Source organism: Symphodus melops, assembly GCF_947650265.1.
Source record: "Symphodus melops genome assembly, chromosome: 2".
Taxonomy (NCBI): domain Eukaryota; kingdom Metazoa; phylum Chordata; class Actinopteri; order Labriformes; family Labridae; genus Symphodus; species Symphodus melops.
Genome location: NC_136692.1, coordinates 8,303,283 through 8,329,011, shown reverse-complemented (window position 1 = coordinate 8,329,011; position 25,729 = coordinate 8,303,283). Strand labels below are relative to the sequence as shown.

The 25,729-nt window shown below is 42.1% G+C and overlaps 2 protein-coding genes across 5 annotated transcripts; both read left to right on the top strand.

The window, feature by feature from the left end:
* The first annotated feature begins 404 nt into the window (after window positions 1–404).
* Window positions 405–16,904, top strand: pdcd4a (programmed cell death 4a). The gene is made up of 11 exons (XM_079337916.1): window positions 405–896; window positions 6,465–6,752; window positions 7,187–7,284; window positions 9,510–9,623; window positions 9,785–10,006; window positions 10,234–10,331; window positions 11,760–11,874; window positions 13,356–13,463; window positions 14,308–14,418; window positions 14,521–14,660; window positions 15,250–16,904. The coding sequence occupies exons 1-11, from the start codon at window positions 851–853 to the stop codon at window positions 15,299–15,301; spliced, it is 1,392 nt and encodes a 463-aa protein (XP_079194042.1). The 5' UTR covers window positions 405–850; the 3' UTR covers window positions 15,302–16,904.
* A 1,854-nt stretch (window positions 16,905–18,758) lies between these two features.
* mogs (mannosyl-oligosaccharide glucosidase) lies at window positions 18,759–25,450 on the top strand. 4 transcript variants are annotated; one of them, XM_079338645.1, is made up of 5 exons: window positions 18,759–18,866; window positions 19,780–20,143; window positions 20,978–21,201; window positions 21,327–21,520; window positions 22,513–25,450. In XM_079338645.1, the coding sequence occupies exons 2-5, from the start codon at window positions 19,795–19,797 to the stop codon at window positions 24,281–24,283; spliced, it is 2,538 nt and encodes an 845-aa protein (XP_079194771.1). In that variant the 5' UTR covers window positions 18,759–18,866; window positions 19,780–19,794; the 3' UTR covers window positions 24,284–25,450. The 4 variants fall into 4 exon arrangements, with proteins under 4 accessions (XP_079194771.1, XP_079194772.1, XP_079194770.1 ...); XM_079338646.1 differs by lacking the exon at window positions 18,759–18,866 and adding an exon at window positions 18,900–19,089; XM_079338644.1 differs by lacking the exon at window positions 18,759–18,866 and adding an exon at window positions 19,096–19,196.
* Window positions 25,451–25,729: the final 279 nt, after the last annotated feature.

Genomic DNA, 25,729 nt, shown 5'->3' with positions numbered 1-25,729 from the left:
TATGGTGCCTAATGTAGTGTCATGTTTGGGGTCTTGTAAGGCTAGTCTTTGCAAACAAATCCAAATACAACATTTAGATCAGAGCCCAGACAAAAGAAAAGAAATGCACATCTGATATCCTTATTAAATACAATTAAAAAACATCATAAATGGGATTGAAGTAACACTTATTAAACGTGTGTATTAAGTAAGTAAATTAATTAAGTATTCATGACTTAACCCGACATAAATTCATTAAAAATATATATATTTTATAATGCTCGGAGGCTGTGTATTTAGGGACTGCTCGCCGTTAACAGCACACACTATACATTCAATCCAAACAGTGTTTTCTGTGCTGTGATTGGTCAGATCGCACCAGTACCCACCCCCTCTCTCGACCTCTCCCCGTCCGCGTTTTGTCCACGTGACAGCGCTGTGCTCGATTTGCAAAGTTAAAAACAGTTTGTTTATCTTGCAGGCTTGTTTGTCTGCGATGCTCTCCGACTAGTAAACCTGCACTTTCCTCCCACCCTTCCATATCGTCTCCCATATAACTCTCATCAGCCCTAAACGCTGACAGCAGTTTTACAACCTTTGCATTTCACTGCACACCCCGCGGAAGCTTTTTCTGCTCTCTTTGTATCTGGATTTTTTTTTTTGCGTTTGTTATCAGTAGTTAGCTGATACCGTGCATCACCAACAAAGACTCTTCTACCGTGTCAAGCGTTAAACTCAAAAGATCTTTTCCTGCAAACAGCCTCACTTGCAGTTGTTTTTATAAAGGGGGTTTGTTGCAGCAGAAGCTTGCTCGGCAGGAGGAGAGCGCACACAACGTGAGGGTTTTTAAATCGAGCATTTGGTGAGCGCCATGGCGACCGACGTGGGTACGTGGTCCACGGCTCCTCAAGCAGACGGTGAGTTATTCAGTTTATCCACGTTTGATGCAAAAAAAAATACTTCTGTGCAAAGGAGCTAACGAGAGGCCTATTGGTTGTGCTCTCCTGGATCCATTGTTTGTGCATGGGATGGGCTGCAGTGAGCACTAGCCACGCTTCACCATGTGCTCCATTAAAGCCTTATCCACACACACACACACAGAGCTCTGGTAGACTACTATAATCCCTGCAAATATGAGTGCAGATAGACACGTAATACGCAGGAAAAACAAACAACGAAGCTCCATTTACTATGCTTGTGTTTTCTATAACATTTGCTATGGTGTTTGTTTTTCCTCTCCGCTTACATTTAACCCTTTCACGCTTCTGATTGGAGGAGGACACAAAACGCTCACTTCCGCTTTGACAAGTCGTTGTTTTTGCATACAGTGAGGCGCATTTTTCCAACACAAAGGAGTCTTCTTTGCACGTCTTTGCTTGTGTTAAAAAAAATCATGTTTTGGTCATCGTTAAATCGTGTGTCATGAGTCAGCTGAGCTCTTTTAGTTCGGTGTGTTTGTGTTAGTACGGTAGGATGTTGTGATTTTTCTTAGTCGTTCACTTCCTCACATGTCAACACGTTTTCCTCGACTCGCCTTATTTGATAACGTTATCTCAATATTTTGTATTTTACGGTTATTTGACCAGGATGCATTGCTGGGTTAAAATCAAACCCGTAAAAGGCTCCTTTAGTGATTTTGATCATTGCTCTGTCTTTGACTTGAGCTCATGGGACACTGAGTTCCGTGCTTCTTCTCTGACTGCCAGGTGATGACGTCGACACGTATAGCCCTAATATAGCAGCCAATAGGAGCGCCTTACATAATCTGTACACTGCCTGTCTATTTAAAGGTTACATAAGTAGTCTAAATGTATTGTTCTTTAGTTGTAGATTCCACTTGTGTGTGTCAGCAATATCATCAGAGGTGAATCCGAGACACCACTTACTATAACACTGTTGTGATGGTGTGTCGGTGCACAGATGGGCTGTTCTGCATGAACTCTGAAGGCCCTTATTTCTCAAGAGAGGTCAGCCACGCTTGATTGAGCAGCACTCTGTTGATCAGGTGAACACACACTCGTGCAACAGACTGTCAAAGACTCCATTGTTTTTTTTGTGTGGTCGTGGTGGTGGGAGCAGAAGGGGCAAGTCCTCCATAAGATGCGGGTCAGTCTGGCCACTGACCTCTCGCTCAGTAGTATGGGAATTGTATAAAGCTTGCATGGTGAGGCACATAAGTCTGTCAAAGATCCTTGAAGTTAGAAGTTGTTCTGGATGTAAAGAACTTCCCGTTTATCGGCCAATTACCCATCAATAACCCAACTCTAGCAGATATGTAACCACCGCTTACTTCATAAAGATTAAAATGAGGACAACAATTGTTTTACCATGATCATTCTCTTTCATGTTAGATGGACTTCCACAGTATAGCCTCCTAATCTGCAAGCTTCTTTTTATTTTTTGGCTACTTTCATGCTGCTTCCTTTCAATCAGCAGGCGTCTGTTTCTAAAGATGCACATCATGATTCACACTCTGCTGGCTATGCCACAGGGAGCGATTTGGGCTTCAGTTTCCCACTTAGGTACACTTCATAATATGTGACTGCAGGAATTGGGGATTGAACTGACTATCTTCTCAATGAAAGACACCTGACTGTCCCACTGAGCCACTGTCACACTCTATGTCTGTAGTCCTACCATACGTCAGAAGAAAACACGAACCCAAAGAAGATGCGTTTTTAAGATTTTGATTTCATAGATGAAGCACATTAGGAATTGGCTTTAAAAAAAGAAACGTGATTCGTTTAATGTCGCCAAAATAAGTAATCATAAAACATTTTTAACCTGGATGAAACTGAGGTGTGTCTGTTTCTGGATTTACACAGGGCAGGTCTTTGATGGGGTGAATGTTCTAAGTGCAGATTTAAAGCCCCATAAAACTTTACTCCTTTGATAAAAAAAAACAAACATCCGAACATCCCCAGAGTCTGAACTGTCGAGGCAGATCTGTTCATGGTCTTCTGAGTACACATAAAGTTAATCTGCTGCTCATTCTTCTTTTGTTAACCTACCTCCCTGCATATGCTCATGAACCATGTTTGCATACATCCCGCCTTTGTATATAGTTCCTTCAGTTATACAGTAGTGTAAAAACATGGCCGTGATTGGTTAATAAAAAAACGTTGCCGGACTCTTGACTGTTTATCTGAGTCGCTCTTATCTCTTGTGTCGTCTTTATCTGTTGTTGTTGCTCTGCAGCTGTCGCAGAAGGCACACTCAGCAGACGTATCAAAGTGTCCTTCATTTCTTTCTGCATTCACCAAACACGACTCGAAACACGGTTTCAGATGTGGCGACCTTTGTACTTGTATTTGTGGAGCGCGTGTGTGGCCTGCTTCAGTTTTATCGTAGGTTTACGCCGTGCGTCTCAAACATGATTTGAAGTCAAATTCGGCCTCCTTTCATTAACTGTAATGACAGTTAAACCTCCAGGACATCCACACCCTCCTCTTTTTCTGACAGATTACCACCACACAGCCACGTGCAGCAGGACTGATTTTTTTCTTTTCTTCTTCTTCTGCTGTCCCTCTTATCATTGCAAAGAGACATGTTTAATGATGGGGGGGGGCATCGCACATTGTGCTTATGTTTTACTGTGCAACGGGCTGACCAAGAAAGAACTCTAGTCTCTTGAGATTGGAAAGGTAGAGGGAAAAAAAACCCTCTTTTAGCTCGTAAACAGACAAACCGTTGAGTTCTTAAAGATGGCGGTACCTTACGACCAACCCTACACACCACGACCTAGCATTTATTACTGACGTCATCAAAACTAAATACTGTGCATATGTTGCTGTCCAGTTTTGAAACTGTGGCGGCTTTAAACTTAGTTTAATTTCACAAAGTTTTGACTGCTAAGTAAAGCACAGAGCGTGGATACACTGTCACCTGCATGACATGTGCTTCTGTTATTATAAAGGTCCTGTGCTCATGTTTTCAGACATTTGAGGGTATCTCATAATGCATGTAATGATATATATATATATATATATATATATATATATATATATATATATATATATATTACGTGTAAAATGGTTTACAACAATGAAAATACATTTTGATTTATAATAACATCTCCTCCTTCCATTTTGAAAGAATCCAGTTTTGATCACGTCGTATTCTCACTTTTATATTCGCTGTCGTGAAAACTACGACTGTCCCCTGGGAGTAATGTGAGAGCTGTGCTCTGTTGACCTCCCTCTCATTCATGAACACTGCCACCGTGCAGGCACCTAAAACTGAACGCCTCAGCAGTGCTGCTTGGGCTCTCTGACTGCGGAAAGCTCCCACACAACATGTAGGCCAGAGGTCTCTGCATCCCACAGTTATCATTTAAAAACCATTGGGACTGCATTGTGTCCAGTTTGTTTCTGCTGCAGCTTTATGGGATTGTGACAGTGACACACATTCTGGAGAGTCAACTTTTAAAACAACAAATCCTAGTGCTTGCATTGCAGCCATACTTGAGCACGGCTTGTTTTGTAACTCTTGACTTGGCAAACGGCAGTAACTTTTTTTTTTCTTCTTTCTGCGTTTCCATTTTTCTGCTCCTCTCCAATTGGCCCGTGTTGTATTTGGCACGTTACCATTGGTTAGTTCCTTATTTACTGCGCTGACAGGCCCTGTGGCCTACATGAGGGAAGGGGGAGGGGGGACAGAAAGAGGAGCAGATGACACATGGTCGGCTGTTTACACTTTTTTAAAAGCTCAGGGTGTGGTGCTGGACTTAATGCGACAGGTTATATCAGGAAGGTGTCGAAGGTGCTGCCTGTTGTTAACCCTCCTGGGCTACACAAAGTCCCAAGTTTAACAGCAATTCCTGGAATTCTTGAACACTTTTTCCCCACCTGTATTTATTTATTTATTTTTGTGACTTTATGTACTGCACACTACTGCTAGTTAGTTAGTTCGGTGAGTTGTATGGACATGTTCCCCTCCCCTCCCTCTTGAGTGTTTTACGTCTACATGTCCTGTAATGTATAGGGCCAGAACTCCTCAAATTGCCATTTGAGGCTCATGCCTAAGGACTCTTTAAGTATCCATTACACCCTCAGACATTCCTCCTCCTCCTGTTTTCTCTCTCTCTCCTTTTCCTGCAGCCCTGTCATGTGACCATTCCTAGACCCAACCGGGCCATATGTAGTCAGGTCTACTAGCTGCTGCGGACAAATCGCGAGAAGACAGAGAAATAAAAAGCTGGTGTCAGCATTTCTGCACCATGTGTTCCTCTGTGCTCCCTCCCTCCCTCCCTCCCTGTCGTGCCTGCAGGAGCGCTCTAGTCCCACTTGTTGTTGTCTCTGGAAGAAGCAACCGAGACAGTGTTTGTTTAAATGAAAGTGTTTTCTTTACACTCACAGGGAAGTAGTATTAAAAAGTTGATCAACCCACCTTATGGCTGCTGATGGAGCCGGTGAGTGTTACATCAAAGCATGTGTTTTTTAAAGTGTGCAAAACATTGGCCATGACAAATGGAGGTGGATGCAGCACATGCAGTCCTGTTTGGCTTTGGAGGATTCTTTAGGGTCAAAGTGTTCATAGAACTTGTTGAATACAGCCAACTTGGATTTGTTCCAAGTCAAACAGTATGAGCAAGATATCCATGAATATGCAATGCATGATGGTCAATTATGAGCTTTTGTGTCCAAACATCCTTCATGAACAGCAGTAATATTTGGAACGTGTCATGATTTTTGCAGCTTGCAGTCAACACGGTTAGGTTTGAGGTCAGCTTCAGTGATTACAGCAAAGCTTTATCGATAAAGTTTTTTTTTTGTAAATTGTTTCACTGGTTGAGATCGAAGTCTCGATCATCAACATTTAACTGAATATTCCAGGAGCATTTTTGCTGGGTTGAAGTTGTAATTAGATTTATTTGTAGGAGTTTTCAGCAAGTAAACTAAAAGGCATTTCTTTTCCTGTCACACTTTTATGGTGGATGTCGCTGAAATCAACAATTCCTCATTGTGTGTTTTGTTGACTGAGTAAGCCGAGTTCTTCTGCTGTAGCCAATGTGTCAGGAGCCGCCTACATGTACCAGGATGCATTGCCCCTGAGCAGCCACAGTCTTGGCCTTGGTTGGTTTTATGTCTTTGGTCATTTTTCATCCAGAGCGTTAGTCTCCTTTTTGATTAAACTGTTTGCTTGCTTAAGAGGAATGGCGGCGCTGAAAAGACTTGTCGTTCTTTACCTTTACTTTTACTGAGCTCAGAGACACGAGAACACTCGGGCCTTTTTTCACTCCAAATACTTCAAATCTACATACAATCCTCTACCCTATCACTTCAGAGCTATGAGTTTATACTACGTAGAAAAAATCGTTTTGACACTTGCTTTTTAACAATTAGGAATTGTTCTGCATGTAACAGTGCAAATTAAACTGGGGTCATTCAGTGTACTTGACTTTTTAAACGTTTCCAGTTACTCGCACATGTTTTTTTATAGCATTTTGATCTTCATCTTCGGTTCTGTTGTTTTTCTGCACACAGGGATGTTTTCTCACGATGAGAACCTGGCAGACGCTAACAATTCCTACAGCGGCGACGAGGCGGAGGTGAACGGCAACTGGACGCCTCAGGAGAAAGCGCTCCACGAAGCGCGGCTCAAAGCCAAAGCGAAGCGTCGCCTGCGCAAGACGTCCTCCCGCAACTCCACCAGCGAGTCGCTCTCCGAGTCAGGAGACGTGGCAGGGGGCGACCCGAACAGTCCGAAGGGCAAAGTCAACACCAACGACCGCAAGTCCAGGACGGGCAAAGGCCGAGGCCTGCCAAAAAAAGGTACATCTGAGCTAAAGTGGTGCGTGCTGAATGATTTTGTTTTTTTGTTTTTTTAAGAAGCTGCCACAAATCTGTTTTTGGAGACGTGGAGCAGCTCCAGATGATCTCAGAGAGTCAGAGAAAGTTTAGCTTCCGAGAGGAGCGCTAAAACAATGGCTTCCTTCTCTCTTGTTGACCAGTGTACACCGATGAACTTACAGGACATTGTTAGAAATAAAACAGCTAGCTTTTAAGTACTCCGACATTTCGAAAAGTTAAAAAAGGAAGCGGTGGAAATCTTGATTAGCATTTTCCAGGATACAAATCATGAAGATATGAGAGATTCTTATTTTTCTAATTTGTACCTGCCCTTCATCAGCTGCATCGAATGAGTTTAAAAGTTGATATCTAAATATAGATCTTGCTTGTCTGCCTTCTGTGCGTTTTGTCTGCAGGCGGAGCGGGTGGTAAAGGAGTTTGGGGGGCCGCTGGGATGGTCTATGAAGACGAAGAGCCTGATATGCGGGACCCTAACTATGATGAATCTTCTCAGGTGAGGGATTAATGGGTTGGGACTTCTGTCTGCCGTCTTTGTCTTTGAAGAAATGTCTTGCACACTGTGGACACTTGTGATATTGCTTTTGGCAGACAACAAGAGGACATGAAAGGAAAATAGTGATTCGAGCCAGAGATCATGCAGCATTTGATGTTGTCAATGTTCAATTAAAATATGACGATGAATGATTGAACTACATTTAACCAGAAATGAAACGTATGTAAAAGTGGAACTGTTTTCTGTCGTGCAGTCTGAGAAATGTTTGGACATTTTGACAATCAAAGTTTGGCTGCTACAAGTGTTGATATTCTTCATGAAGCAGTTTATTGGTATGAAAACGAGGAATTCACAGTTGTACGCCAAAGTGATGTCTTTTTACTCATAGTTCCAAACTCTGGACCAGAAATAAAAAATAAAAAAACAAATTTGAACTGTCAAATTAACATGTTGGTGACATGTTTTCTGTCTTTCTCAAAGCATTGAAGTTTTTATTTTTTAGAGGGGAAATAGTTTTTTTTTTTTTTTTTCATGTAATGCCTTTATTTAATTGAGAAGACAGAGGAGAGACATGAAAGATAAAGTAGAGAGAAGGAATGTTTTCCAGCAAAGGCCCATCCACGTCAACTCAAAATAACCTGAGTATCAGCAGTCCGACCTGTTTTTGAACAGGCCTGTCCAGCTGAAGGTAGTTGACCACGGTTGTTTTCAGCTGGACCTGTTGTATGGAGCAGCTTTTTGTTTCCAAAGAGGCCCACTGATTAAAGCTGTGCTGCACTGCACGACTCCTTTTATTACTTGTGTCAAACAAACATGCTGATGTTGAAGGACTGCAGTTAAAAGCAGTGTATATAAAAAAACAAAAAAAAAACAGCCAGGCTCTCTGAACAAGATAATCAGTGTCCATTCTCAGACAACAAGCGCTCACTCTGCATCTGTTTATAAAGAACACAATGATTTGTTAAATCTCCACTGGTACACATTCAGAGTATCGTTTCTTTGACATTCACTGGACAATGAAATCATTTGGAGTTGCTCAAATGTTCCATTAAAGTCGACGTGATCTGGCCTGAGCTGCTGTAAAACACGCCTCCTCACATGATTCGCTTTATCCAGATGGCTCTGTCCCATCATAATCAACAGTATTTTTTTAATCTTTAACTGGCTTATCAAGCAAAGGCTTTGTGCAATGCCAAAGTTTGTCTGTCTCCCCATTATGGCCATAGCTGACTGAACTGTAGAGTGTGAACGGCGCTTCTGTTAACCAGAGGCCCGATAATGGCTGAGACGGGCTGGTGGGATTCGGCCTTGAACGTTGCGGAAATATGTCATTGTGTTTACAGGGAACTGGGTCAGAGTGGTACAGGAAGATACTCGGGACATGTGCAGACACTGACCTTCAAATCAAGATCCTGATAAAAGATTTCTAAATGGTCCAGGTCATCATGTTCTAATGCGTAGTGATGAAATGTTGGCTTTACTTCAGTGGCTCTGTGTTCTTTACATATAGGACGTTTAAGTATGATTTGATTGCAAAATCGTCTCGATTTGTTTCTCGAGTTTTTTAGAGATTTTTGAACACTGCTCCGTTCTTGTGCCTGTTTTTGGCAGTAAATGATTGTTTTGGTTCTCTTCCATCAGCCTCTACGGTCAACAATCCCTTCATACAACATGAGTGAAAAACAGGAAAAGTGAATCAGCCTTTTGGACTGGTGGTTAAAATCCTTCCTCACACTCCTGTTTGTTTTCTTCTTATGAGAACTTTGGTTTTATCGAAAGACCTCAAAACCATTAATGTTTAATTTTATTTCCCCAAATTTGCTTCAGTTTTCCTCCTCTTAAAAAAAGGCAAAGAAATCTCTCCATTCTTTTATAGCGTATGCAGTTAGTCGACGTAGAACTTGTTAGTCAGTGCACTTGGAAGATAGATAGTATGTGAAAACGGCCCATTGTTCTCCAGGTCAAACCAACCTCACCTGAAAGTTAGTTGGACCGGTTCTGACCGACATTCTTGGCGTTCACTGATGTACACTTTAAAAGGGAAGGGCAAAGAAAATGTGTCTTTATCACAGAATGTTGAAACAGACAGATTTTTTTTATTTCTCAGAAGAGGCGCTTTTCTTTTAAAACACATCAGGGAAAAATGATCTGAGATAATAAATTATAAGGCCATGTTACAACTTCATTTTTCTTTAAGTAATTTTTGTTTTGTTTTGTTTGCTCAGGGTGACACAGTCTATGCAACAGTTGTTCCTGAGGTAGATGAGAAGGAACTGGAAAAAATGGTCAACCCTATCGTGCAGGAGTACTTTGAACATGGAGACACGAAAGAGGTCCAGGTAAATAAAGTCTTTGTCGTTCACCGCGCACAAAGACTGCCAATTTGTAAACTCCATGGCTGAGTTAAAAAAAATCACATGGTGCTTAAATGTGTTTGCACACGTGTGGTTGAGTCCCACCTAAGTTTGCATATTGTCATTTGTTCCCTCCGCCGGGTCAGATGTTGCTGAAGGAGTTGAACCTTGGCGCACACAAGTACGAGTTCTCCTCCCTGGCCGTGTCTCTCTCCCTGGAGGGGAAGGCGAGCCACAGAGAGCTGACCTCCCGCCTGCTGTCCGATCTGACCGGCAAGGTGCTGTCACAAAATGACATGTCCCGAGCCTTCGACAAGATCCTCAAGGAGCTGCCAGACCTCATACTGGACACGCCAGATGCCCCCCAGGTACATGCAGTATAAGAACGGCCATCGGAGCAACACATCTGTTGAGTGCATAAGATCGAAGCTGTGATAAGATGTTCTTGGAATTTCCTGCAAATAAAACATTTGGATTGCTGAAATGATTTGCCTTTGCAGTGTATTAAAATGTTCTCATATGGCTGCTGAAAAAATACTAAAAGATGTGGGGATGAAATGATGGTTCAAGATTCTTTCTTTTCATATTTTCTCAGATGTTGGGCCAGTTTATAGCGAGAGCCATAGCGGACCACATCCTACCCATGTCTTTCCTGGACTGTTATAAGGGCAAAGTGGACTGTGAGCACGCCAGGTGAGCTTATATCAGCGAATCAACGTTTTATTAAAACATTTTTACAGTTGCAGATCCAGCAGTTGGTTCTTCAAACTAAAAAGTTACCTCACAGCTCCAGTGAGGAGTTTTGAGCTGGTGATGCTTTTATATGACTAACAAAGCGCAGTCCATGTATGGGACAAAACCCACAATGAGATGAGTTATTGCATTGTCCACGGGGGGGGCGCCAAAATCAACACAAATAGAAAGTTTCTCACAGGAGCTTTAACTATATGAGCTGTGGCATTTCTTAAGTCTCTTTTGGGAGAATCTGTTTTGTAAATTATTTTTATGTTCTAAGATACCGTAAATTCCGTACTATTGAGCGCACCTGGATATAAGCCGCACCGGCTAAAAATAAGTAAATAAATGTATTTGTACATATATAAGCCGCACTTGATTATAAGCCGCAGGTGTCCACGCTATAACAAGAGCTATTTACACAGACGTAGGCTACCGGTAACATCCGCAAATACTGTAGCGTCCGTACGGACGTTAAAGGACGACGAGAGCATTCAAATAATAACTTTTAATAACCCGATCACTGTCGGCCGTGACCACGCCGTTTACAGCAGAGAGCAACACATAACTTGCCGTAACAATCCAACTCTCTCCCCCAGCGTTCTCTCATACAGCCACTCAACACGTTCGCGCTGGTGCATTCACTGACTCTCCACATAATCGGAATTATGAACACATTATCAACTACTGACTTTACAACATGAACCGTTACAATACGAAGCCTAGCCGACGGTGTCTGTAACACGGCTGATGAAAAAGATGACCGTAATATATTTCACAAGAAAAAGTCCATCCATTCACTGCCTCAGAATGACTTCATTACTCACTTCCTCAGTCTCTGTTGTCGCTGTCAGTGTCATCTTAACGTGCAGCAGCTCTATTTCCTTCTTTGACAGCCAGGTCGATCGCCTTTAACTTGAAAGCTGCATCATATGTATTTCTCCGTGTGTTTTCCATGATGAGGGTGCGTGCATGAAGCGCAAAATGACTGATATTAAGATCCGACGTGACGAAGTCAAATGTTTTTGCGGCAGAAGCTCATTGTCCCCCATAAAAAATCCATGCATTAGCCGCACCGGAGTAGAAGCCGCAGTGCTCGAAGTGTGAGAAAAAAGTAGCGGCTTATAGTCCGGAATTTACGGTAAATATTTTTTTTCTTACAGATGCTAGCAAGCTAGACTTTTGGGGATTACTGGCCTCAGTTTGCAGGTCTGGCCTTAAATGGTTCATCCCTTCAGGGATTACTCAGACACATTTTAAAGAAAACATTTCCTAAGCCCTCACACCTAAACAAGAAATCTAAAACAAAGATACAGTTCAACACTGAAACACTGGTTTATCTCAATAAATACCATATGAACAAGTCTGTATTCCCCCCAAACTCAGAGTCGCTTTGGACCGTGCTGCTGTGCTTCTGACCATGAAGAGAGAGATGGTTCGCCTGGATAACGTGTGGGGTGTGGGCGGAGGCCTGAGACCTGTCAAACATCTCGTCAAAGAGGTGAGCTTGGGCCACACAGCGGTGTTTAAAAACTGACGTCACCTGCTCATTTCCATTTTTTTTAAACATGTTTTCCTAACGCCCTTGGTCACTCTCTTTTGTATCGAAAAAAAAACAACAAAAACCCTGCATCTTAATAATGTGGACAGAAGGCAGGAATGCACGCTGGGTAGAGAGCCACAGGGCCAGCCCTCTGCTATGTTGCTGTGTCAGCAGAATACTTTTCTCCCCTGAGAAGGGAGAACTGCAAAAACTAGGGCACAGCAGGGACGGACACAGATACACACCCTCGTCTTTATCTGAAATACACACACACACACACGCACACACCTTCCCTGTTCATTATTCCGCATGTGCTTTTGCTTCATGTCTGTTTTAAAAGAATTGCTCCATGATCTGGATTTTCTGGATGTTGTTCATGCTTATGTGGGTGCGGACTGTAGGTGTAATTAATGTGCATCGTTTTAGTTGTGCAACTTTGAGAGGGTTTAGAGAGTTCCTTGTTGCATGTGTAGTAATGAGTGAGTGAGTTCTCCGTCATGCAGCCTTGTGTAAGCCTCAGAAGCTCTCAGACCTGCAGGCTCTTCGGTCCACTTTTGATTTCCTGCCCGTCTGTGTGCTCCCTCCTGACGCACACACCGAGCTGCAGGAGCTTTCTTTTATCGCTGTGCTTCATTTTGTTGTTGTGCACTTTCTTTGCAGAGTCGACCTATTCTCCTGCCACTCCTCCTTCCTGTCCACATTTCTTCTCCCGCTTTTAATAATGTTTCGTTCAGATTCTCTGCGACCACACGTTATATATCAGCACTTAGAATACGACCCAGAATTGACTGGCAAGTCTTGGTCTAGCCTTGAGGGTTTTTACACTTCTTGCCTCAATCCTGCTCCTCTCAGATCTCAGGAGGTATGACTAATTGTTCCATAGCTACGTGTTTTTTTTCTTTTAAATTTAATGCGTGATATAACTACGCATTGCTTAGAAATGAGACTCATGGATTTGAGCATAGACCCGATCTGAAAGATATTCCCTTAAGAACACAAGTTATTGCTTTAGTAAGTCCTTAAACATACAGCGTTTGTTTGAATGCTTCGGTTTAGATGTGTGAAAATAGTGTGAATTATGAGGCTCTGCTGGAACACTAGATTAAGCCTGGGGAGGCTGAGGGGTAGATAACCTTTTTTCCACTGGACAGTGTTATTTAATTATTATTCTATTGTTATGCCACTAGAAAACATAGAATAGTGATCACTCTATTGTGAAGTGGAGAAGATGCATTTCAATCTGCCTGTCTCTCAGGAAGTCTCCGTTCAGGCAAAAGAAAGACATACGATAATTGCATTTTTGAGGTTTTGCAATATTGGAACAACTTCTCTCCCCTCACCAGGCACAATAGCTACAGGTCCTACTTCATTCCAGCCATGTTGGATGAAGTCTGACCCCACAAAGACTTTGTGTTTATTTTGTGTCTCCTTTGTTTCAGATGAATCTCCTGCTAAAGGAGTACCTGGTGTCAGGTGAAGTGTCCGAGGCAGAGCGCTGTCTGCGAGACCTGGAGGTCCCCCACTTCCACCACGAGCTGGTTTATGAGGTATTTAAAGACACAACGAGGATTTTTCGGGCAGCCTTCAAACACATTTACCTTCACAGTGAACAACAAAACAAATTCCTGAAAGGTTTCAGGCTAATTTCAATATTTCCCAGCAGAAATGTGAACCAAATCAAAATCAGATATTTCTTTATTTTTCAATAGTATAAATCTCAGCAGGGGTGAGGTTTAATTTCTTTTGTAATTTTTGTATGCTCACATTTTGAAAATAAAATACAAACCAACCGACCAACCTTAAAACCAACAAGTGAAACTCTTTAAACTGAGCTCCCCCTCTTTGTGCCCACTCCATTACACTGCAGAGAAAAACGACTCACAGCAAAAAATATTTAGCCCAGGACTTTCTGCCATTGTCAATGTTTGCATCCTGTGTATTAACGGCACTCAGTCCAAATTGTTGATCCAAGGTGGAGCAGGACATTGCATTAGATGGGACTGTCTCTGAACTTTACAAATGCAGCACAATGATTATGTACAGGTTGAAGGAAGAAAGCTATTCGTTTGTCAAGTTTGCATTCTTTGTCATATTGAAGGGCCTTAGCTGTGTGCATGAACAAGTTACTGTTTTGTAGCCTTGTGTGTTCGACATGTGTGGAACCTTTATCCTATCAGTTTTTTTTAATACTTAAACAAATGAGTTTTCTTTTCAAGGTTTAAACTGCAAACACTGCCACCAAGTGGAGGAAAAAAAGCATCTCGCACATGTCAAACACTTTCATTTTAGATCGTCACTTACTGACTCTGCTGATTCTGACTTGAGATATTAGAAGATTGAGCCACACTCCTCTTCAGTTATACATTTAATGTTTGATCATTGTTGTTTCAGGCTGTAGTGATGGTGCTGGAGTCGAAGGGAGACACTGCCAGTCACATGATGATGAAGCTGCTGCAATCCTTCTGGAAAACCGCCCTCATCACTGTGGATCAGATGAACAGGGTCAGTGCTTCCTTCTTATTCATGTAACCTGGAGATTTCTCTATGGCATGATCTTAATCAAGTTATTGATTTACCCCCATAGTAATAAAATCCAATTTGTAGGGTTTCCAGCGTGTCTACAGCGAGCTCCCAGAGATCAACCTCGACGTGCCGCACGCTCACTCCATCATGGAGGCCTTTGTGGACCTCTGCTACCAGGAGTCTGTCATCACCAAGCAGCTGAGGGATGCCTGTCCCTCCAGGTTAGCTATAATTAATTTACCATCAAATGCTTTGTCATTGTCATATTTAGATCATTCCTTATAGCTGGTGTTATCATGCTCCTTTTGTCGTAGTCGAAAAATTCCACAAAATAAACAAAACCTGTTAGACTTCATCTACCTTTTCTTGGGAACTCTAGCCCAACCTTGATCTTTCAAGTACAAATGTATTTTAGAATTTTGTTTACTTTAGAAACATTTAAAAAAAAAAAAAGGCCTGGTTATTGCTGCGTTCGCTTATACCAGACGATAATGATAGTTTCTTACAGAAAATAACATGGCAACACCTTACACAGTGAGAACTCGCACGATACCATGAGTGTGATTGATAATTATACACAAAGATGACTCAGCTGCGAGACAACCACTTAAAGACATCCCTGTCGTTGCACGTAGCATTGACCCAGAGCTAAAAGAACATTTGTCTGAAATAACTTATTAAATCAATATTTGTATGGAAAATGTTGAATATACAATGAATAACATTTAAAGCAAGTTTAAAGAAAAACAATCTTTTTATATATCAGATACACAGCATTACAATTTATTTAAACTCTTTTTCATCCACTAGAGGGCGGAAGCGTTTTGTCAGCGAAGGAGACGGCGGAGTGATCAAGCACTAATCCACAAGAGGAAGAGCAGGAGGATGAGGATGGGTGTCTACAGGTTCATTCACCCAGTCTCTGCTCTCGCATGTCTTCTCCTGACACCAGGCGTGCTGGAAGTCTCGAGTTTCCTTTTCCCTTTTTTGAAAATATCGTCATTACATAAACCAGCGTTGACGTTTGGTGAAAGTAGACAGAAGAGTGGCTCAGGCGTTCAGTCCTCTTCATCTTGTTTATCACCGTTTTTGACTTTTGTAAGAATCCTCTTTATTTCTGGGATTTGATGCGCCCCTCTCTCTGCAGTCTTTGTACCTATTACTCAAGAAGAATACTAGAGTGGCAGGATTACAGGTGGACAGGCTGGATTTTTGGGGAGATAAATTGGGGTTGTTTTTTGTTTTTTTTCGCTTTGCTTCACCTTTCGCCATCTTGTTTTTTCTCATGTGCTGCATTATACATAAAAAAGCACTTACAAGAAAGAGCAAACTGTACAGTCAGTTGGCCCTGAGTAATTCAGCTCAACTGAGCCTTTTTTTTCCTGCTACAAATGGTGTGAAATGATTTCAAGGACAGGCTGCTTTGTAGCTTCTGGCTCAATTGGTTCTATTGATCCTTTCTGAACAGCTTTTTTTGTTCACTTTGTTTCATTTGTTTTTGGTCTCTCAGCCCAAATGTTCACTTTGTTAAAAACAGCATTCAAAGCAAGACGTTTATAGAACTGTTTTGGGTTTGTTACTTGGTATATTACATCAGGCAATATACTTTTCTGGAAAAAAAAACAAACAAACTGCATAATTAAGTGAAAAAATTATTAAACAGCAACATTCTGAGTACTCTGACTTTGTTTGTTATTAAAAAAAAAAAATACAGCGCACATAGTAAGCACTTCATTGTCCACAGCTATACAAAACGTATGTGAAAAAAAGCTGCAAAATGAACTTGGAATAAGTTTGTGAAATTGCAACCCCGACTTTTATTTGAAGACAATATGTCAGGCATATTCAGACTTTACTGCCACTGTCTGTAACAGTTTTACATGTTGGCCAAAGTTAAAATATGTTGCTGCAAAAATATATTTCATTCATTAAAAAGGCAAAGTAATAAAGTTTCTATGTTTTTGTGTGTTAATGAGAGCTAGCTAACATTTGTTGATCAGACATGTGGTCCACTTTGGTAATTAAATGTGTCTTGCACTTGTAGCAGCTCTTGTATCTTTTTTTTATCTGGAGATGGCTGGGGGTAAACCTGTCACTGAGCAGCAGCTTGCGTCTAAAGGATTCTTTTCCAAAGGCTCGAACTCTTGACTCCATAAATGGTACTTCTAATTCAAAGTTATGTTATGTGTCTTCATAGCACAGTTAAGTGAAGCCTAAGTGTAAATAACTGGTCAAGGGAAATTATGTTTAATTCTCATTAGTCTGAACTGGGTGTAATACATGGAACACAATGTATGGAGCTGTCTTGTGTTAAAAATGGTTGAGGCTGTAATGTTGTTTTGTAAACCTACAGTCATCTTTGTACTTTTTTTTTTTTTTGATCGACAACCTGTTCATAAAATCCTCACAAACACAAGAAGTTCATATATATTTAAATAAAATTACGTATTTCCCTGTAAATGAAATTTGACGTTTTATTTTATGAGTCTACATGTTCCGTATTTATTTTCATGACCTTTCATCGTGAATGTGCATACAACAAGAGAACAAATACCATCTCAAAGGTAAGTTTGAACCTCAAAGGAGGGACGAATACTTTTTTGTTTACCAGCTATTTACACTCAACAAAAATATAAACGCAACACTTTTGTTTTTGCTCCCATTTGTCATGAGATGGACTCAAAGATCTAAAATTCATTCCAGATACACAATATTACCATTTCTCTCAAACATTGTTCATAAATCTGTCTAAATGTGTGATAGTGAGCACTTTTGCTTTGCTGAGACAATCCATCCCACCTCACAGGTGTGCCACATCAAGATGCTCATCAGACACCATGATTAGTGCATAGGTGTACCTTAGACTGTCCACAATAAAAGGCCACCCTGAAATGTGCAGTTTTTGCTTTATTGAGGGTCTGGGGACTCAGAACCAGTCAGTATCTGGTGTGACCACCATTTGCCTCATGCAGTGCAACACATCTTCTTCGCATAGAGTTTATCAGATTGTCAATTGTGGCCTGTGGAATGTTGGTCCACTCCTCTTCAATGGCTGTGCGAAGTTGCTGGATATTAGTGGGAACTGGTACGCGCTGTCGTATACGCCGGTCAAGCACATCCCAAACATGCTCAATGGGTGACATGTCCGGTGAGTATGCTGGCCATGCAAGAACTGGGACATTTTCAGCTTCCAAGAATTGTGTACAGATCCTTGCAACATGGGGCCGTGCATTATCTTGCTGAAACATGAGGTGATGTTCATGGATGTATGGCACAACAATGGGCCTCAGGATCTCATCACGGTATCTCTGTGCATTCAAAATGCCATCAATAAAATGCACCTGTGTTCTTCGTCCATAACAGATGCCTGCCCATACCATAACCCCACCACCACCATGGGCCACTCGATCCACAACATTGACATCAGCAAAGCGCTCACCCACACGACGCCACACACGCTGTCTGCCATCTGCCCTGAACAATGTAAACCGAGATTCATCCGTGAAGAGAACACCTCTCCAACGTGCCAGACGCCATCGAATGTGAGCATTTGCCCACTCAAGTCTGTTACGGCGACGATCTGGAGTCAGGTTAAGACCCCGATGAGGACGACGAGCATGCAGTTGAGCTTCCCTGAGACGGTTTCTGACAGTTTGTGCAGAAATTCTTTGGTTATGCAAACCAATTGTTTCAGCAGCTGTCTGAGTAGCTGGTCTCAGACGATCTTGGAGGTGAACCTGCTGGATGTGGAGGTCCTGGGCTGGTGTGGTTACACGTGGTCTGCGGTTGTGAGGCCGGTTGGATGTACTGCCATATTCTCTGAAACGCCTTTGGAGACGGCTTATGGTGGAGAAATGAACATTCAATGCCCGAGCAACAGATCTGGTTGACATTCCTGCTGTCAGCATGCCAATTGCACGCTCCCTCAATGCTTGCGCCATCTGTGGCATTTTGCTGTGAGACAAAACTGCACATTTCAGGGTGGCCTTTTATTGTGGACAGTCTAAGGTACACCTATGCACTAATCATGGTGTCTGATGAGCATCTTGATGTGGCACACCTGTGAGGTGGGATGGATTGTCTCAGCAAAGCAAAAGTGCTCACTATCACACATTTAGACAGATTTATGAACAATGTTTGAGAGAAATGGTAATATTGTGTATCTGGAATGAATTTTAGATCTTTGAGTCCATCTCATGACAAATGGGAGCAAAAACAAAAGTGTTGCGTTTATATTTTTGTTGAGTATATATACATTTAAAATGTGTTTGGTAGCTCGATAAGGAAGAAGGCGTGTACTTGATGACGTCAAATAAGCACACTAAGGAGCGGGCTACACGTCAGTCAAAACGAGTTGTAACTAGGAAGTGGCTCGTAAGCTAGCAACGGATAATGAGCCGCAGCTGAGACTCTGCCATTTTTCACAGGTTGGTAACCATTTAATGAATTAACTTTAAAGCATACCCAGGTACCGAGCCAGTATCCTACCAGCAGCTGTCTTGTTAGAGCCATATTGTACTGCAGAAACTGGCCGTTTATGTTGAAACTGTTAGCATTACGACATCACTATCGAGCAGCGTGCAGCCTTACAGGCTACGTTTGCATTGCTGGAGAGAAGAAGCACCAACTTCTGTTTTATGGCCAGAGCAGGTGTCTCTTGACGCTACTTGAATCTGACACATTGCCTAGTTAGCGAGCGTTATTTTTAAATGGTCTCGGCCGTAATTGCGCCATCGGCAACCATGCACCATTCAAAGGTTCACGTCAGTCTGGTTTATGTTTCGCTTGCTTGTCAATTTAGCTCATGAGTTTTATTTTTTTTTAACTAACAGTTTGCCCTTGTTCTTTTCGTAGTATGGCCCTTATAAGGTAGAAGTTCAGATCATTATTCATGTTCAACAACTCCTTAACTTACTATCAATAAGTATTTATTAAGATGGTAATGAGAGCAAAGTCTTAGTTATTGGCCTGTTAGCTATAGACTGTGGTCATGCAAATAAGCAGCTACTTAATACTGATTTTCATCAGTATTGTGTTACCCGCAATTTAACAAAATAAAAAACTCATTTTAAGTTAAACTTGTTTCTAGTCTGTAGCATGAATAATATGTTTTGGGCTTTTGAGCCTCTATATTGAGAGGTTATGTGGAGAGAGAAAGTACAACATGCTCCATGAAGACTAGGGTGCGCCCCCCCCCCCCCCCCCCCCCGACCCTGAGGCGTTCCCAGGCCAGTCGAGAGACATAGTCTCTCCAGCATGTCCTGGGTCTAGCCCAAGGCCTCCTCCCTCCTCTACATTTGTGAAACTAAAACCTGTTCCTCTCTCCACCTGTGTCCCCAGCTTCAGAAGGGCAGGATGGGCAGGCAGAGGAAGAGGGTGGTGACCGGTGAAGCTGCTCCGCCTCCACGGAAAGATGAGAAGCCCTCTGCATTTCACCGCAAAGAGAAGAAAAAGAAAGTTGATATTGGAAAAATCTTCATCAACATCTCAATTGGCCTCTGCATATTCAGCCTGATCTGGTTCTTTTACGCCCTCTATATGCGGTCAAGCCTGGCCAAACGTGTGGTGACCCTGCATCCGTCATCTCCTGTCCTGGATGCTAATAGCAGCAGTGCCAAAGTTTCCCCAGACCGGTTCTGGGGCTCATACAGGCCTCAGGTCTACTTTGGCATGAAAACCAGAAGTCCCAGTTCAGTCGTGACAGGTAGGCTTATCTAGTCCTCATAGTTCAGATAATTACATCTGTGGCACCTGAAGCAGAGCTCAAACCAAAGTAACTTGGTCTTTAAACATTAACTGGTCTAAGCATGTTTAGTATGATCAAAGAGAATGAGACTGATGACTCTGATTCACAGTACATGATGTCATATTGAGTCATTTTTGGGGATTTATCGCCTGTGGGGATAAAGCAGGAAGGGGAGTATTGGTCACTTAGGTAATCATAAATATGTATGTATTTTAATTATGATTTATTCCCTTCACCCAGTGTTTTTATCTGAATTTAAACTGAGATTATAAAAAATATAATGCAGATGTACCAAAGACAGAGTGAGCACTATACAGTGGATACTAACTTTAATGTGAGAGTCACAGTATCTCAAATCATAGAAAACCGTTTCAGAGAAGGATTATCCCTCTAATATTGAATCCCTTGCTTTAACTAAATATTTGCACTGCTGTAATAACCAAGTCTTCACAGTTGAATTGACACTACATCAGGGACAGGTTTGGGAAAAAAGCCCAGGCACTTGTCAAATTCAAGTACATTTTGGCCACAGTTCTTAGCACTGTTTACCCTGTCAGCCAATTTGGATGACCAATATTGTTAATTAGCCGAGAGCACAAATGGCACAATATTTTCCAATATTGAGTTGAGACTGATAATTAAGCGCTGCTGTCCTCAAAACTAAATTGGCTGGTGAAACACTTGCATTTAGCCAATGATTTTTTGGGACAAACATCTCAAGTGAACATTTTTTTTCTAATTCTTTGTGCTGTCTAACTGAATGTTTCTTCTCTCATGGTTACGTCTCCCCAGGCATGATGTGGATGCGTCAGTTCTCTGACCTGGATGTAAACTTGAGGCACACTTGTGAGCAAGGGGATCGCTTGCAAGGCTATGGCTGGCTGATGCACGATGGGATTACCTTTGGCGTCCAGGAAATCAGAGATAATGATTTCACACTAACCACAGAGTTTGTCAAGAAGATGGGAGGGGATCATGGAGGAGACTGGACCTGGAGGATCACTGCTAAACAGCATGTGAGTACTGAAGAGTTATTCTACTACATGTACAGATATCCTCTCCATTACCAAAAAAAAAGTTTATCGGGAAATTGACACTGAGGCTTATTATAAAATCAATGCTTTTTGTGACTTCCTTCCAGAGCTCTGCCCCTCAAGCGCCTGTCATCTCCCTGATGTTGTACGCGGCGGCAGACACACAGGGCTCACTGGAGGCTCACGTCGAGGAGAGAAACCGCCTTGCATCCATCACTGGTTTCTCCGAGGAGCTCGGCAACTTTAAGCTTACCTTCCGAAAGCCGGTTACTGGGGAATTATCCAGCGCTAAATATGCCAGGTAAAAAAATGCAAAAATACAGCAGTGAAGGCTTCAGCAATGAGTGACAATGTAGAAGTAAGCAGGAGGGGAAACACTGTATACTAACTGCTAGTGCTCAGTCTGATCAGGCAAACACACAAACCGTCATGAAAGAAAGTCTGAATGACTCAAATGCTGAAGTCTGTGGCAACTCTCCTAATTCTTGCCATCAGATGTATGAACTTTGGATTGTACTTAGTCATGCTATGCTTTAATGTAGTGTGACTATACATTACTAATGCGGTTAATAGAAAGTCCCACCACTAGATGGCAGCAAAATGAGAATGTTTAGTCTTTGTTCCATCAGTTTATTAATCCAACAGCACACTCGTATTAGTAGGAATTAGGATTTCATCTACTTCCAAATTTCTGGATGTTGTCATCTGGATAATAGCAGCACATGATTACCTATTTTGGTTTTTAAAAGAAAGAAAGAAAAAAAAAAAAAGAACCCTTTATGTAAGGGCTCTGCTCTTCCTTTTTGAGGTGGCACCAAGCGGTCATGTTAATAAGTGACAGGGTTCATTCACTTCGTCGTTGCAGTATTTTTTTATATTGAGTGGATCAGGACTCACAGGGAGCTCCAGTATTTCACACTTGCATGAGGGCCAGAGAAGACCAGCATAGCAACATTGAAAGGTATGGTATGCTTTGATGGAAATGATACACATGGTTTGAAATAAGATTTATTGTAGGAACATGGATGTGCAAGTGGGAGCACACAATTTGATTTTTACTGTGACTGTTGGCCTAACGCCTGACTCACCAGTACAGTATGAGACTGCAAAGCTTACAACATGCCTCTAAGCTATGACACAATGTGCTAAGGTTTCACAAACATAGCTAGTACAGCTGAGATCACTTGCATATTAGTGGTTGACTAAAACAACTTAAAAGGCTGTTGTCACTATTTGGATTTCCAGTTTGATCAAACAAAGGCCAGTTGACCATGAAGTTGTTTGTCTTTTCAGTTACAACTATCTTCAGACCGTCTCCCCCGGCTTGGAGAAGCTGACAGACATTGTCAAGCACAGTCTGAACCGCAGGTTTGTATACAGCTCGCCTTCTGGTGAGAAGAGACATTACATAGCCGTAGACACCTACAAGCCCCCTCACCACCAAACCCAACAGAATCCTGCAGACAAAAGGAAAGACAGCGACTTTGTGGTCCACCAGGTGACAGTCCAGACGCCATTCCAGATGGAAGTCTTGTTTGAGTCTGGCAGCTTTCACAACCGTCCTAACCAACTCGTAGGCTCATTCATGACTCAGGAGCTGGAGAAGAGGAAATCAGAGTTTGACGCAAAGTTTGAAAAGACTTTTGGGCTTGAGAGCAAAGGCTATGGCCATTCACATATCAAGTTTGCCAAAGCAGCACTCAGCAACATGCTTGGTGGAGTGGGCTATTTCTACGGCCAGTCGGTAGTTCAGTCTGTCTACAATGAATACCCACTACTATACCCTGAAGGGGCTTTATTCACTGCGGTACCATCACGCTCCTTCTTTCCCAGAGGCTTCCTTTGGGATGAAGGCTTTCACCAGCTGCTGCTCAGCAAGTGGGATCCCCAGGTGACCAGGGAGGCTATTGCTCACTGGATGGACCTGATGAATATGGAGGGCTGGATCCCCAGAGAGCAGATCCTGGGAGACGAGGCTCGCAGTAAAGTCCCAGCCGAGTTTGTCGTTCAGCGCAACGAGAACGCCAACCCACCTACTCTGTTCTTGGCTCTTCAGGAGCTTATTGAACAGCTTTCTTCAAATCCAGATAAGACTGCGTCTCAAGCAACCTTGCCCTTTCTCCGGAGACTCTTCCCCAGACTGAAAACCTGGTTCGAATGGTACAACACCACACAGACAGGACCCCTGCCAAACTCTTACCGTTGGCGTGGACGTGACAAGGACACCAATCTTTTCCTCAATCCCAAAACATTGACCTCTGGCCTGGACGACTACCCTCGGGCCTCACACCCATCTGCAGATGAGCGCCATGTAGATTTACACTGCTGGATGGCCTTGTCTTCAGGCATCATGGCCAGTGTTGCCCGGCTTTTAGGTGAGTCACATCAGGACTACGAACTGTCCCACAAAGTACTCAGTGACAACAACCTGCTGAATGAGCTCCACTGGTCAGAACAACTCAAGACTTTCAGTGATTTTGGAAACCACACCCAGGCTGTGTCCTTGCAGCAGGAGAAGGTGTACGTGCCACCCGGACAACCTCGACATCAGTTCCCTGTGGCGCGCCTTGTGCGCTCTGTCCGCCGGGCTCCCAAGCAGCAGTTTGTTAATGCTTTGGGTTACATTAGCTTGTTCCCTTTCTTACTGCACATTCTTACACCGGATTCACCCAAACTGGAACACATCCTTCGCGACATGAGAGACTCAAATAAGCTGTGGACACCCTACGGCCTGCGTTCACTTTCTAAGTCCGATCCAATGTATATGAAGCGAAACACCGAACATGATGCCCCCTACTGGAGGGGACCCATATGGATTAACATTAACTACTTGGCAGTCAGAGCCCTGCACCACTATGGCAACACAGAAGGACCTTACAAAGAGAAAGCAGCTGCTCTTTATGAGGAACTCAGGACTAATATTATCAACAATGTTTATAGACAGTACATTGAAACAGGTTATATTTGGGAACAGTACAATGACAGCACTGGCAGGGGCCAAGGGAGCCACCCCTTCACCGGCTGGTCTGCCCTGACAGTATTAATGATGGCTGAACAGTACTGACACTTTGTATTCAACTCATTTGTTCTGAGAAGTTTTCCTTTTTAATTTATCCAAAACAAAAACCTTTTCAGGACACAAATGATGGAAACTCTTCAAATCTATGAGGGCAAGATCCAGGATAAATGTCTAAACAGACTAATTTGCAAATGAGATTACATCTGGAACTTCTCAGTTCATATCTGATACTAATAGGCTTTTTCAACATGATGCACAGAGGTTTGTTAATACGTGAGTCAGAACTTGCTCATTGTACATAACATGAACTACTGTCCACTTTGGAAATACTGATGTTACAAGAAATGGTAGACTGTTTCACATTGCAGCAGCCATCCTGGTTCCCAACCAAAATGTCTCAGTGGCTTTTTTACAGCTTAACAGTTTTACATCTTCCCAGTGCTAAATAAACGGCAAAGACTGGCCCAGCCACACAGGTTGGCTGGAAATCTGTCTGAGAAGGAGGGGGACCAGATGCATCTGCCAGGTTACAAAAAAAAAATAATGTTCTGGAAGTTTTGTCTGGTTCACAGTCTAGACTAGTGTAATTCTTATCGCATTGCCATGTTTAACCTTAAAAACAGAAGAAAAAATCACAGGTATTCTCTATGGAGTAATTTCAAACAAGTGTAAGTGCAGCTATTCTGTTTTTGCTATGTGGTGCCAAGCACTGTCTGGTGCTTCAATTTTATACTTAAGATGCATTTAGGAAACCCTGAACTCATATACCTCACAACTTCATACCACCACAATATCAAATGTTTAATTTTGAAAAATAGAACACATGACGACTCATGTTTCCTTTGTTTGCTGGAAACGGCTGCTCTCATTCTTGTACCCTGATGCACTCTTCTGTGATCAGATTTTCATTGAGAAAAGAAGCGAATAAATTAATGAATAAAAGGGCCTTTGTACTTTATAGCGCCATTTCAGTTTGATCAAATGTCCTCAGTTCTTTTTTCTGTGATAACTGACTATTTCGATATGTTTTTGTTTGGTCACAGTCTTCAAGAAAAGAAGTGTTCTAAAAAACCTTGCCAATGATTTCTTAAATAACTGCTTTAAAAAGCAGATGTATTTTGTATCCACAGCCTGTGATTTTCCGGACAGGGTTAATTCATTGACAGTGATATCAGTATTGTTTTGTTAAAAACAATAAATGTTTTAAATTTGTTTCGGACTACTGTACTTTTTGATTATTTTTCTTCATTATTTGCGTTGATAAAAGCGAATTATTTATTGAATCGAAAGCTTCACTCTCTGCTTGGTCTGTGTCACACAAATATCAACATATCCTTCAGTTGTTGCTTTATAATTTTATTATTTTTGAAATATTTTTTTGTCTGTCAATAGTGACTAATCACAGTTAATAAAAGGAACAGATAATCCCCAAACCCATAAAAACATGTGGTTATCTTTAATCAAAACTACGTTGTATATACTATATAACCG